The sequence below is a fragment of the Panthera leo genome, chromosome B2, assembly GCF_018350215.1.
Source record: "Panthera leo isolate Ple1 chromosome B2, P.leo_Ple1_pat1.1, whole genome shotgun sequence".
Lineage (NCBI taxonomy): Eukaryota > Metazoa > Chordata > Mammalia > Carnivora > Felidae > Panthera > Panthera leo.
In genome coordinates this window covers 54,020,871-54,034,953 of record NC_056683.1, presented here as the reverse complement: position 1 = coordinate 54,034,953, position 14,083 = coordinate 54,020,871, and the positions used below count along the sequence as shown (strand labels likewise).

Genomic DNA, 14,083 nt, shown 5'->3' with positions numbered 1-14,083 from the left:
CCTCACAACAACCCTGTGAGGTAGGTATTATTATCTGATAAAGAAATTAAGATTAAAGGCTACTTAATTTATCCAGAGTCACAAAATTACTAAGGAGTAAAGCTCAGGCTAAAACCTAGGCATACTGATTCCAAGTCCAAGTCTCAATCCCTTGTAACATAAAGCAAGAAGTATTCCGGCCAGGAGTCTCCAACCCATCAATCCATCAAGACAATAGCCCATTAATAGAAACTCGGGCTAAGACAAAAGAAAGACAAGGTTGCTACAAAGGGCTCAGCTAGTTTAGTTCTCAGAGTAAGGGAAGTATTAGTTTAAGGGTCAAACCCACAACCAATAAATCACAGGTAAGAGAAAAAAAAAACCCTAAATATGTGAGGAATAGAGAAGGTTAAAAGGAATGACAACTGAAGTACTATACCACCTATAACCCTTCCCCACATTCCATTTTCTAAAGGATCTTCACACATCCTCTCTTCCAAGATAAAACAAACTTTCTGTGGCCACATGGTTCTGGAAGAAAAGGATCCAGTTATACATGGCACCTAAGGAGAGATACGAAAGGAGAAGGGCACAAGGAGCCAAAACACTTGCAGTTTTTATTCCATTTCCCTTTTATCAGATACCATCTTCAAGTCTTAGAACTTTGCTGTATCATGTTATCTTTTCACATTCTCACTGAAAGTAAAAAACAAAACTGGAAGTAGGAGATGTTCTGGGCAAAGGACTCAATGGATACCTTCTATGGCTCATTCTATAGAAATGGACCATTCACTAAAGTACTATAGCTCCTAAACACAGCCATCATTGACTTGATAATTGTCTTAGACAAGGCCTCTTAAATGACTAAAGTGAAAGAAATGCAAATCAAATATAATGTACTTACATCACTATGGGAGGTGCTAGGCTCTTCATCATCACTGCTGATCAGATCAATGTATTCCAGAACAGGTCTTAATGGTCCTTCCTATGAAACAATCAAGCAAATTAACAAGTCATGTAGTTATTCAAACTAAACCAGTCACTTAAAACAATCACTTTTTTTGTTGGGACTGGCAAGAATTCCTCTAAAGAGGCGGCCTATGGGCGCCAGAAAATAATTAGAACACACACAGAAAAATATTCAGAGTACATGAGTAAGAAATGATGATGGGGCACCTGGGTGGCTCAGTTGGTAAAGTGCCCGACTTCGGCTCAGGTCATGATCTCACATTTCATGAGTTCAGGCCCCACATCGGGATGCTAAGAGCAGCTTGGGGCCTGCTTCAGATCCTCTGTGCACCCCCACCCTTGCCCCTCCCCTGCTCGTTATCTCTCTCTCTCAAAAATAAAAAATAAACATTAAAAAAAACTAATGACAAGATCTAAAAGGAAGAGTTTAAACCTTGGTAGAATATTAAGACAATGTTATTCTTCGAGGAAGGATTATTAATAATAAAGGAATTAGTGCTATAAGGACACAGATATGATTCAATGTTTTTTAGATGGGATGAGTATTAATTACCTGTTAGATAACCAGACTCAAAAACATGTGGTTCTCTGACTAACAGCTTGGCTTTATTTCCCACTCCTATAGTCAAACATCAAACCTGATTCTTCTCCATCCTGCTTCCAACCATACTAACTGCATCATATATCAGGCCTTGAATACTAGGCCTAAAAGCCTAGATTTTATTCCATAGGCAAGAGGGAATCAATAAATACTAAGATAAGGAAAACATGAGTACTGTGCTTTAAAATTAATCATGTAGATGAGTATGGAGAGTGGGAAATGCAGGGTAATTAATCAGTCAAATAATGCAAAAAAAACCAGCAGCAAAGAGAGTAGTGTTGTAGTATATATACAAGACAATACATGGGTATTAAGAAAGAAAAAAAGATTGGCTATAAAAAACAAAATTCCAACAATAAAAAGGAATCAAAGAAGTCCCTAAGGTTTCAAGCTTGAACAACCAGCTGGATATATCTGGAATTCAGAAACAGGAAGCCGACACTCTTTTGAACATAATGGGTTGATGTACCAGTGGCACACAAAGTTAACTGGCAGAAGCCAGAAATGCAGGGCTGAAATCTGGATGTACAAACATAGCTAGAAATACAGATTTGGGAGGGGTTCCTCTAGAAGACTAAATTGAACTATGATATTGCTAACAAAGAAAACAATGAGGAAAAAGAAGAAATTTAATGAGGCTCTTGAGGAAATGCTGGAATTTTAGGACTCAAGAAGAGCTAAGCAGGTAATTAAAGACTGAAGAAGAATCAGGAATGGATAAATTCAAAAACACTAGAGAATCCTCAAAAGTTGTCAATGCAAAATGCAGTCAAAAACATGGACAACCAAAAAAACTGCCACTGAAATTGGCAACATGATTTTTAAATGCCTGAAAACAACTTTCAAGAAAGTAGCAAGCATATAAAAGCCAGGCTCTAAAATATTAAGTAGAACATGAGGCAATAGAGGTGCCTGGCTGGTCAATGCAGCATGCGACTCTTATCTTGGGGTTGTAAGTTTGAGCCCCACGTTGGTTGTAGAGATTACCTAAAAATAAAATATTAAAAAAAAAAAGAGGCAGTAAGGCCATGAGTAAAGAATATTATTTTTTAAATTCTAATATGTTGAGAATAAGAGAAAGGAACACAGGAAGAGAATATAGCTGAGGGAAAGATTTCTTAGGATGCAGAAAGCTGACTGTTGGCAAGCCAAAGCGATCTATTCAGTGGATAAACTAACAGAGAAAGACTAGAGTCAGAACACAGAAGCTAAGATCTTTAAATATCCTCTTCCTTAGAAGAGACATTCCGTCTCAAAGATAACTTGTTTCTCCCTTAGGCTATTACTTCTCCTCAAGCAGAAAACTGCTATCCTTGCAGACAGGTTTTATCTAGGCACTATGATAAAACCAGAGACCAGAACTTCAGGACAGGGATCATGTAATAAGTAATTAAGATTTTTGCCTGAGCTGTAAAAATGGAAGTTTAAAAAAATGTTTTTTATTTTTTCTAAATGTTTACTTTTGAGAAAGAGTGAGTGAGCGAGCATGAGCAGTGAAGGGGCAGAGAGGGAGACACAGAATCCAAAGCAGGCTCCAGGGTCTAAACTGTCAGCACAAGCCCAACGCGGGGCTCGAACTCCCGAACCGTGAGATCACGACCTGAGATAAAGTCAGACGCTTAACCAACTAAGCCACCCAGGTACCCCTAAAAATGGGAAGTTTAGAAAAGAGGATATTCTCCAATTATGGCCAACAGAGAGGAATCACCTACCTTTAGACTACAATCTACCACTGTTATTGTCAATGTTATACATTCAATTCAAGGAAGTAGAAGAAATAAAAATATGCTAGCTTCTCCTGTTCTAACGCCTTAACTTTGGGCTCTTCAAGAAATGTGCATTAGAAATTGTTATTACATGTCCATAGCAACAGCCCACCAAGAAAGTCTCCGGGTTACCAGAAATACACAGAGGGAGGGGCAGAGAGAGCTTCCATAAACAGAGAAAAAAGAGACGAAAGAAGGTAACAGAGTACAAAGCAAAAAGTAGAAGAGGACCCCCCCAAAACCCCCAAAACCCAGGATAAAGAAAATGGTCACAGATGGGATTTAAAAACAGCTGCAGAAATAGCAGAAAATAGCAGGAGCAGGAAATGATGAAAGAAGACTATTACAAATTTACTGCTAGGGTGAACCATTAGACTGATATGCAACCAACTATTCCTGAACTAGCGAAAAATGACAACTTCAAATGATTCACACTAATTAAAAGAGTAAAAACAATCTGGGTAGGAAATCCAAAAATGAGAAAAACCAAGAGTCATTTAGAATATTTATTGATTAACTCAGCAAATAATTATGGGTTTGTATGTGAAAGAATGGTAGATGACGATGACATGTATTTGAGACCACCAAAAAAAGCAGAGGCTGAGTTAAAAAATAAGAGAAGTATCCCCAAGGAAAATATTACTTATATGCACACACTCTAAACTTTAGTTATGGATATGGAAAAAATGCCACCATAACGAACTTAACGAATCAAAACATTTTAGTATTCCATTAATTTTACTACTCATCAATAACATTTGTCTTTGAGCCCTATACAGGAACTGTACTAAACTTCTCATGTAAATGATTCCATTTAATCCCCAATTACTTTATGAGATGAAACAGTGAATTATTACTATTACTCCTTTTAACAAATGAGAAAACTAAGTGAAGTACACCTGATTCTCTAAATATATAACCGGCTGTGTGGTCACTATAATTCTGAGGTTAAGTTCAAAGTATACACACTACATTTTTTTTAAATTTTATTTTTAAGTAATCACTACATCCAACGTGGGGCTTGAACTCACAACCCTGAGATCAAGAGTCACATCCTCTACTGACTGAGCCAGCCAGGTGACTCTACATGCTTTTTTAAATCAATCCCTTATTACCTAAGTTTTTAAGAAACTTTGTCTTCCTTCAAAAAGAGAAAAAAAGACTTCTTGCTATTGCCCTCAAATCTGAATAACTCATAACACTAACCAAACAATAAGTTATTAATTCCCCATAAGAATGTGTATTATGTCAAGAAACATTTCTTAAAATGTTTACAGTAACTGCCTATGTTCTTAACAAGTATAAATGCATGTTGTCCTCCAATTAAAGGCATTTTATTTGAATTTGCTCAACTCATCAACTAGTAAACCATCACTCTCATCATCCCTTTTGTACCAATAACAAAATCAAAGGATTCTACTCCCGAAGGCCGCACAATTAGGGCCAGGAGCACAGGCACAAACAACACAGTTTAGTAACACAGCTGAATTAATATTAATATTCTAAGTAAAAAAAAAAAAAAATTAATGACACAAAAAGCTTTCATTCCTGCTACTAGAAAAATGATTATCATACAAAACCAAACACCAATTACCTATGACAGTTGACCCTTGAAGAACATGAGGGTTTGGGCTATGACCTTCCCTTCCATTATGGAATTGAAAATCGACATACAGCCATCTGACTTCCCAAAACATAACTACTAGAAGCCTACTGTTGATTGGAAGCCTTACCAATAACATAAGCAGTTGGTTAACAGGTATTTTGTATGATGTTATTATATACTGTATTCTTACAATAAAGCCAAAAATATTACAAAAATCATAAAGAAAATACATTTATAGTACTGTAAAAAAAACTAGATACAAGTGGATCCACGCAGTTCAAACCCACTGTTTAAGGGTCAACTGTAAATGGAAAATAATGTCAATACATTAAGATATGGACTGTAAGAAATGTAGTTCACCCAAGTCTAAAAGAATATGGATTTGAATACTGATGCAAAACTCTAATCTAAAATTTTAATAATGCATGTGTTTTTTCAATAGATTTCCAGTTACAGGATCAGGGATATAGTTTACTTGTGCAATCCTGCCCAGTTCAAAAATTCCAAGTGGTTCCCAACTGCCACTTTTAGACCACAATTCAAAATCTACACTATCTGGCCCACCCTTTTCTCTTTCACTTAAAAAGTTTTTATCCTCCAAAACTACACAGAATCTTCCCTGCTTTCCCATTTTGATGCCTTTCCTTATTTCTTTTCAAAATGCTCTTTTAAATACAAATACTAAATGTTACCTAGGCCAAAAAGGCTTCCTTTATTTTTTTATATAGCACCGGGTACTTTTTATAAAATAACTACTTTCTACAACCATTTACACAGTTCTCATAACCTATATTATCTTCCACATTGAAATATGGGCACTTACAGGTAGGACCTATTTTCAATTAATCTTTTGTAGTTCTAGAGTACTTACTTCATGACTTTGCATATCATGAGCTCCAGCATTATTTTTATTTACTGAGCTAATTATAGGTGCAAGACACCCAGCCAAGATACCTTCACATTTTTGCCCATGACTCTTACCTACTGCAGTTTAAGTATTATCACTTGACCTATGTGCTTCAGAAGCTAATGATGAAATTATACCTTGATTTCCTTCACTATTTCCATATGTTCAATGATTCCACATTATACCAATAATCTTGACTAAAACCTAAATCTCATGTGCTATTACCAAGATTATAATAGGTTGCCTTTGTGTCTCAAGTAGCACTGTGAAAAATCATGTCATCAGCTCCTGGCTAAAACCATTTTCTGGGAGTAAATTAACTAAAATATACAAAGTTTCAAAGAAAGACAGAAAGATGGTGGCTGAATAAGGGATCAGAAAAATATTCTCAGTTTTCAAAAGCTTGTGTTAACACCATTTCACTTTTACGAAAGACCTACATTGGTATCAGTTTTCACTAACTGAAGTAAATCTGAAGATTTTCTCTTACACAAAAAAAAAAAAAAAAAAAGTGATGAAAAACAGAAATACTGTACAGCATTTGTTTTGCAGAAAACCATTACAGAGGCGGTATGCACCCCAAGCAGCGAGAGTACCACTGCCAAGCTGCTTCCCTGTGAACTAAACTCAGCATTTCACTGCCATAGCTTTGGATTATGTCTGTAAACATCTGTACTTTATCTCAATTTATTTTGGACATCCATTAGCAAGATGTGTTTTAAGGTATCAGAAAAGCCAAAAAGAGGTTATTTTTGGGGTCTGGAAATGCTGAAAATTTTTCCATATAAGCAAATGGTAACTGCTTCTTTGCTTTAGACCCTCTTAGCTTATAAAGTTTTCATAGGTTTCAAATGTTTCTACTTTACAATAACTGGGAGTGGTGGAGATACACCTGTATTATTAAACTAAACAGAAAATGAGAGCAAAATGCTTAAATAAAAAGTTTTTGCTATGGTAACATTATGTTTGAGATCACCCAGGTATTGGCTTTGCAAAAATCAAACAGTACACTTATAAACCGTGCAGTTCTCTGTACGTATATTTCAACATAATTTAAATGAAAGGGATTTATTATCCTTATTATTTCTTTCCTTCAGCACACTGCTATATTTTGCAAACCACTGAAAGACTGCTGTGCCACCATGTGATCAAAGATGGGAAAATTACATTAATGAGCGTGAATTAAGAAATCCAAGCCAGAGTAAATCAAGAAGCAACATTATAATGCCATTTTTGTATCTGAAGAAATCTTAAGCAGAGAACAATTTGTTATCTTTACTGGATGAGCATCACCTAAAGGAGTCAAGGATAAGATTAGTTTACAGAGAGAAGTAGAAGGTTGTATCTCAATTTATTTTAAAATAGAATTAAGTTATCATTAATTATCACTTAAGTGTTATCACTAAAAATGTAGAAGCAATGTTTTTCATAGATCTCTTCTAAAACTGTAATTGTGCTTAATACATATAATTCACTTCTTCATTTGGAACTATCAGAACTTTGAACCTGTATTTGCCAACAGGGATAAATACAAGGTGTTGTATCAAGGTGCACACACAATATATTTTTTAATTTTTTAAAACGTTTATTTAGTTTTGAGAGAGAGAGAGAGAGAGAGACAGAGCATGAACAGAGGAGGGAAAGAGAGAGAGGGAGACAAAGAATCTGAAGCAGGCTCCAGGCTCCTTGCTGTCAGCACAGAGCCCGACACAGGGCCTGAACTCACAAGCCATGAGATCATGACTTGAGCCGAAGCTGGATGCTCAATCAACTGAGCCACCCAGGTGCCCCTGCACTATATATTTTTTATTCTTGACACAAAGATGTAAGATATTCTCTACATTTAAAATTAAAAGAATATTTTTAAAAAGCTTTTTTTTAATGTTTTTTTTTTTTTTTAATTTTTTTTTCAACGTTTTTCATTTATTTTTGGGACAGAGAGAGACAGAGCATGAACGGGGGAGGGGCAGAGAGAGAGGGAGACACAGAATCGGAAACAGGCTCCAGGCTCTGAGCCATCAGCCCAGAGCCTGACGCGGGGCTGGAACTCATGGACCATGAGATCGTGACCTGGCTGAAGTCGGACGCTTAACCGACTGCGCCACCCAGGCGCCCCTCTAATGTTTTATTTATGAGAGAGAGAGAGAGAGAGAGAGAGAGAGAGAGAGCGCGCGCACTTGCAGGGGTGGGGCAGAGAGAGAGGGAGACACAGAATTTGAAGAAGGCTCCAGGCTTTGAGCTGTCAGCACAGAGCTTGACATGGGGCTTGAACCCATGAACCGTGAGATCATGACCTCAGCTGAAGTTGGATGCTTAACCAATACACCACCCAGGGGCCCCTAAAATTAAAACAATATTTCAAAAATAAAGAGTATTTTGAACTTCAGCTTAATACATTATTAAGCTTAAGTTACATACATGCTATACTGTAATTTTTTATTCCACAAGTACCAAAAAATTTTTCAAATCTTATTTTTATAAATTCCATCTATGATTCTCAACCCAACACCCATAGTTTATAAAGAAGTATATCATTCTTTCATATACACAAATATCAAGATGAATATTCTCCAAATACCAATATTCAGGAACAACCTGAAATATTTGTCCTAAGAAGCCATAGAATCCTGTTACCAACATACTTTAGTCCACTGTTAGGGCACCTGGGTGGCTCAGCTGGTTGAACATCCAACTTTTGATTTCGGTTCAGGTCATGATCTCAAAATTCATGAGATCGAGCCCTGCGTTGGGCTCTGTGCTGATAGCACAGAGCCTGCTTAGCATTCTCTCTCTGCCCCTTTCCCTGCTCCCATGCTCTCTCTCAAAATAACTAAACAAACACTTAAAAAAAAAAAAAAAAAAAAAGAAAAAGTACATCTGAAACTAATTTAACACTATGTTAACCACACTAGAATTAAAATAAAAGGACAAAGGGCACCTGGGTGGCTCAGGTGGTTAAACATCTGACTCTTGATTTTGGCTCAGGTCATGATCCCACAGTTTGTGAGATCAAGCCCCACACCAGGCTCTGTGCTGATAGGGTGGAGCCTGCTTGGGATTCTCTTTCTCTCTCTCTCTGCCCCTCCCCCTGTTGCATGCTAACCTGCACTCTCTCTCACTCTCAAAATAAATAAAAGGAAAAAGTACCACATGCACTAGCAATGGTGAAGACAGCCAAAAAAATGATCTCGTGAAAGACTCCTCAATAAACCAATTAAAGACAATACAAGAATGGTTTCACCACAATGGCCCTAACGTTGGGTATATAGAGGATATCATTTAATAACCAGCTTTACAAACTGTCCCAAACCAACAAACATAAAAACACTACAATCTATTAAGAAAAACTATACACGTTTCACAGCAAACCTCAAATAACTACAGTATTCAGAAAATGGTTTAGAGTAGAAGTATTCTCTAGCTAACTATGATACCACTTTAAGCTGAGCCTTTGCAACTCTTGACAGTTTTGGGTGAAAATCATCTCCAAATACGTCATAACCCCCACTCTGCCTAAACCAAGGCTTTACAAACTGTGGTTCAGAGATTCATATGTCCTTTCATCTTTCCAAAAGGAAGACTCCTAGGTCCCACCTACAAATTCCGATTCAGTGGGTATGGAAGGGTGAGGCCCCGGAATCCGCACATTTACCCTTGGTAATGCTTAAAGACCACTGACCCGAAGGGACGAAATTCTGAAAAATATGTGTGTTCCTGGTGATGCGGGGATCTCCATATGAACATCAACTCCTGCACTATGCTGTAACAAACACCATGATCTCACAGGTCAGGGAAGTCTTCAAGCTAGTCGCCTTCATGTTATGCAGCTACATAACGCTCAGATTTTGAGTTCCTGCAAGCCTTCTTGTTCTCTACCTCCTTCCTCATCATCACCTGTCCTCTCTCCCTCGCCTGCATCGTCATCTGTTACAGGACAACCTTGTCCCTCTTGGAAACACGCCTAGACCAAGCATTAAAACAGCGCTAAATAAACGCACGAGAAGCGTGATGGAGTGAGCACCACGGACTTTCGGCAGTCTTTGTGACGGCTACCGCAGCTGCTCAGAGGCCTCTTTGGGGAAATTTCCTAATCCTACGCCACGCTCCCCGGTGTCTAGTACCTATCAGACGTTCATACACAGTTGCTCAATGAGGAGTGGACAGGTGCAGTACAATCACATAATGGCTTACCACGCGCAGTCTTGGAACTCTAGGAAAAACCCGAATGTCGTTGCTACTTACACTAACAAACTGAATGTCATCTTCATTTTCATCCGTTGTTGACTCAGATGCTTCGGGCCCAGCTGGAGGGACAGATTCTATTATCTATAAAAATAAGCCAAAACACGCTTATCTATACAGCCACGTACTTGGTGGAAGAGACTTTCCCAAAAGGAACGAAAAAGAAAGAGCTTTTTAAAACAACGAGCTCTTGAGGAAACCTAACAGCACAACTGCATGCAAATCCGACTAAGAACAGAACTCCATGGAGTCGCGTTCTGCCTCTGCAGACGCGGAGCCACGGGGAGCGGACGCCGAAAACGACTCCCCAGCCCCTGCGAATTCCCCTATCTGCTCGAGGAGGAGGGATGCACGCTCACCGCCGAAGAGCGATCCTGTCTCAAAATGTCGCTCTCGCGGGCAGAGCGGCGACAACAGGGAGCACCGGGGCCGGCGTAGGGGACCGGGGGCGGCCGGGCGGCCATTGTTACCGCTGGGTCGTCGTTAGGACCCGCACCAGGCCCGAACGCTGGGCTCGGCCCGAGACGCCGAGGCTTTCGCCCCGCGGGCGCACAGCAGGCCGCACGCTCAACAAAACACAAAGCCCTTTCGCGACGCGGCTGAGAACGCCGCGGCCCGACGCTCCACCACTCACCTCCGACCCCGGGTCTCCCATTTCTCCGACGGCCTAACTGACAGCACCACCGCTGCTGCGGTCTCCGCCGCCACCGCCGCCGTCGCAGCTGTCCCCGCCGCCACCGCCGCCACGACTTCCCTTCCCGCCCAGCACCGCTTCGCGCCGCCGTGACCCGCCCCTGCGTGAGCGCCGACGCCGCCGACGCCACCGACGCCGCGGGCGGAAAGAGGTGCGAAACCGCTTCAAAAGGAGGAGCGGCCGGCTCTGGCCCGCTATCCCCCGGAGTCTCTTTCGCACAGTCCCGGCCTGCCTTCTCCGCGCCGCGCAGGAACCTGGGAATTGTAGTTCTAGTGCCGCCCGAGACCGTCCCGGCGTCAGTAGCAAACCGCGGAAAAGGACTCCAAAGCATGGCGCACACATTTTGCCACGCTGACGTCAGCTGCAGCTTTGCGGCGCCGTGGGCGGGCTAGGTTCTGTTTCATAGTGAAGGGCAGGAACAGGGATGTGGAGGTGTGTTTGCAATTGGGTATTGTATGGGTGTGGAATCGAAGCTCACCGGTGTCAGTTTTGGCCTAATGGCGGATGATGGGGATTAAATTCTCATATTCCTTTTTTAATTTTGTATTTTTTGCGGTGGGCCCGAAATGTAAAGGTGTAGTTGAATTTTGAGATAAAGAAATCCGAGGTGTCTTTATGTTACTCACCTGTTCCCTAGCTTCATTCTCTCAGCCATAGCATGTATTAATACACCCGAGTAGGCAAATTGAGGACCAGAGTTCCAGTCTCCAGGTTGGCCTGAAGAAAACTGGCGAAGCAAGAGTCCAGGGAGCCAAGGCCTAGCTAACTATCATTAAGCTCTAGGCCAGTGAAAACATGCGCTGTTTAAAGATATTCTCAGAGTATTACCTTACTACAATAGCTTTTTTTTTCAGCGTTCATACTCAAAAAGCAGTCTTTAAAATAGTTGACTCATGTTTACTTGTGTGGTTTTTCTCACTTTAATGTCATACAAAACTGTCCGGCTTTTTTTTTTTTTTTTTTTTTTTTCTACACCAACAATTTTGAAAAGAACTTTTAAAGTCGGAAAATTCTTTTAAATTTTCCGATGCCTGTTTTTGCCTATGTCCACACCTAGCTGATTATTTATGCCTATAGTAATTATTCTTGGTATTTGTTATTTTCGGCTTTTCCAGCAAGTGCTTTATGACTTCATTTGCTTTTCTGCCTAAGTTTGAAAATTCTTGAAAAAATTGAGAATAAAAGACTGATTACAGGTAGGAGTTAATGGGTAAAACTATCGGAAAACGAGCTTTCTCTGGCTGGAGCTCCCAAATTCTCATATTCTTCAATTCAGTTGTCAATGCAAGGCTTTATCCTGAGGACATACCTTAGTCTGTAGGAAAATATGTATGCAAAATATTATTTATGACAAGTTTGTAATAGAAAAATTGCAAAACATTTAAATGTCTAGTGACTGGAAAATGAAATGGTTAAACTTTGGGATGTATTCTGCCAATATAATTCTATAGTGTTTTCATCTCCATTGAAAATGTGTAGCTAAAATTTCTAAAATCCTGTTTTTCAAAAATGCAAGATAAGTAATATGATTAGAACCACGTCAACTGCCAAGAAAACCATGCCTGAATTAGGAAAACTACTTAATCATCAATAGTAATTTTCTCTGGGTAGCTAGACTATGTGTTTTTAAGAAAATCCTTTGCAACACACTAACAGAAGATTAGAGATATGCCTGTAGTTACCACAAAACTAGGTTTATTTAGCTTAGTGTAGCAAAGGAGAAGAAACCACAAACAAAGTTTAGAGACTCCTCTCAATCTGAGGAAATTAAGAGATTGGGTTGTGTGATGTTAAGACCAGCGTGTGAAGTAGGGACTGATTAGATTTGGAAGAAGCAGAGTTGTTTCCTGAACGGTTCAGGGTTGAAAATGGAGACTTTTTAACTATGGGGAAATGTTTTCTGTGTGGCTATATTTTTTTATGTTTTACTTGGGCCGTGGATCCATTATTTTGCTTTATGAGTTTAGATTGGTGAGGGAGCCTACCACTGGTTTTGGTAACTCCTCTAATTTAGTTCTCTTAGACTGTATCCTAAACAACATAATAGATTTTTTAGATCTAGATCAGTGATATTATTTTGATATTATTCTTTCTTTCTTTTGGTGGAGAATATTCATATTTTTTTAGTTTTTATTGAGGCAAAAAGCACATAACATGAGCTCTACCCCGTTAACGAAGTGTATGACACAGAATTCAGTATAAGCAGTGACTAGAACTTGCTCATCCTGCATAACTGAAACTGTAAACCCCAGTGAACAGCAGCTCCCCACTCTCGTTCTCTCCAGCCCTTGGCCAACACCATTCTACTTTCTGTTTCTATGAGCTTGACTACTTTAGGTACCTCGTGTAAGTGGAATTGGGTCATATTTGTCCTTCTGTGACTGGCTTATTTCACTTAGCATCATGTCCTCAAAGTTCATTCATGTTAGGTAGACCACATACCAGAATTTCCTTTTTTACGGCTTCATGATATTCCACGGTGTATGTAAATCTCCTTTTCTTTACCCTTTGATCTGTGGATGGGCATTTAGGTAATGTCCACACTCCACACTGTCTATTGAGAATAATGCTGCAGGTAACATGGGAATGCAAATCTCTCTTTGAGATTCTGATTTCAAATCATTGGATAAATGACTGGAAGTAGGATTGCTAGATCATATTTTTTTGTTTTTTATATAATGGTCATTCTGTTAAGAGGTGATATCTCATTGTGGTTTTGATCTACATGTCCTTGATGATTGCGCATCTTTTCATATATCTGTTGGCCATTTGTAGGTCTTCTTTGGAGAAATATTTTCTTAAGTCCTTTGCACATTTTATTTTTATCATTTTTTTAAGTTGATGAAATATCATTTTTAAATTTACATCCAAATTAGTTAGCATATAGTGCAACAATGATTTCAGGAGTAGATTCCTTAGTGCTCCTTACCCCTTTAGCCCATCCCCCCTCCCACAACCCCTCCAGTAACCCTCAGTTTGTTCTCCATATTCATGAGTCTCTTGTTTTGTCCCCCTCCCTGTTTTTATATTATTTTTGTTTCCCTTCCCTTATGTTCATCTGTTTTGTCTCTTAAAGTCCTCATGAGTGAAGTCATACGATTTTTGTCTTTCTGTAATTTAACTTAGCCTAATACCTTATCTCCAGTTCCATCCACGTAGTTGCAAATGGCAAGATTCATTCTTTTCGACTGCCGAGTAATATTCCACTGTATATATATACCACATCTTCTTTATCCATTCATCTATCAATGGACATTTGGGCTCTTTCCATACTTTGGCTATTGTTGATAGTGCTGCTAGAAACATGGGGGTGCATGTG

General features: G+C 39.3%; 1 protein-coding gene across 4 annotated transcripts in view; it reads right to left on the bottom strand.

The window, feature by feature from the left end:
- The window catches only part of ZNF451 (zinc finger protein 451), an 88,385-nt gene extending 77,586 nt beyond the window's left edge, over window positions 1-10,799 (bottom strand). For 2 of the 4 annotated variants that reach the window (XM_042939093.1, XM_042939098.1), the window contains exons 1-3: window positions 10,705-10,799; window positions 10,071-10,154; window positions 884-964 (exon numbers count right to left, since the gene is read on the bottom strand). In XM_042939093.1, coding sequence (XP_042795027.1) covers window positions 884-964; window positions 10,071-10,154; window positions 10,705-10,725 — 186 coding nt within the window. In that variant the 5' untranslated portion in view covers window positions 10,726-10,799. Of the gene's footprint in view, window positions 1-883; window positions 965-9,507; window positions 9,872-10,070; window positions 10,155-10,704 lie in introns of those variants that run through there. The other 2 variants (XM_042939095.1, XM_042939094.1) reach the window with 2 other exon arrangements.
- Between the last annotated feature and the right edge of the window lie 3,284 nt (window positions 10,800-14,083).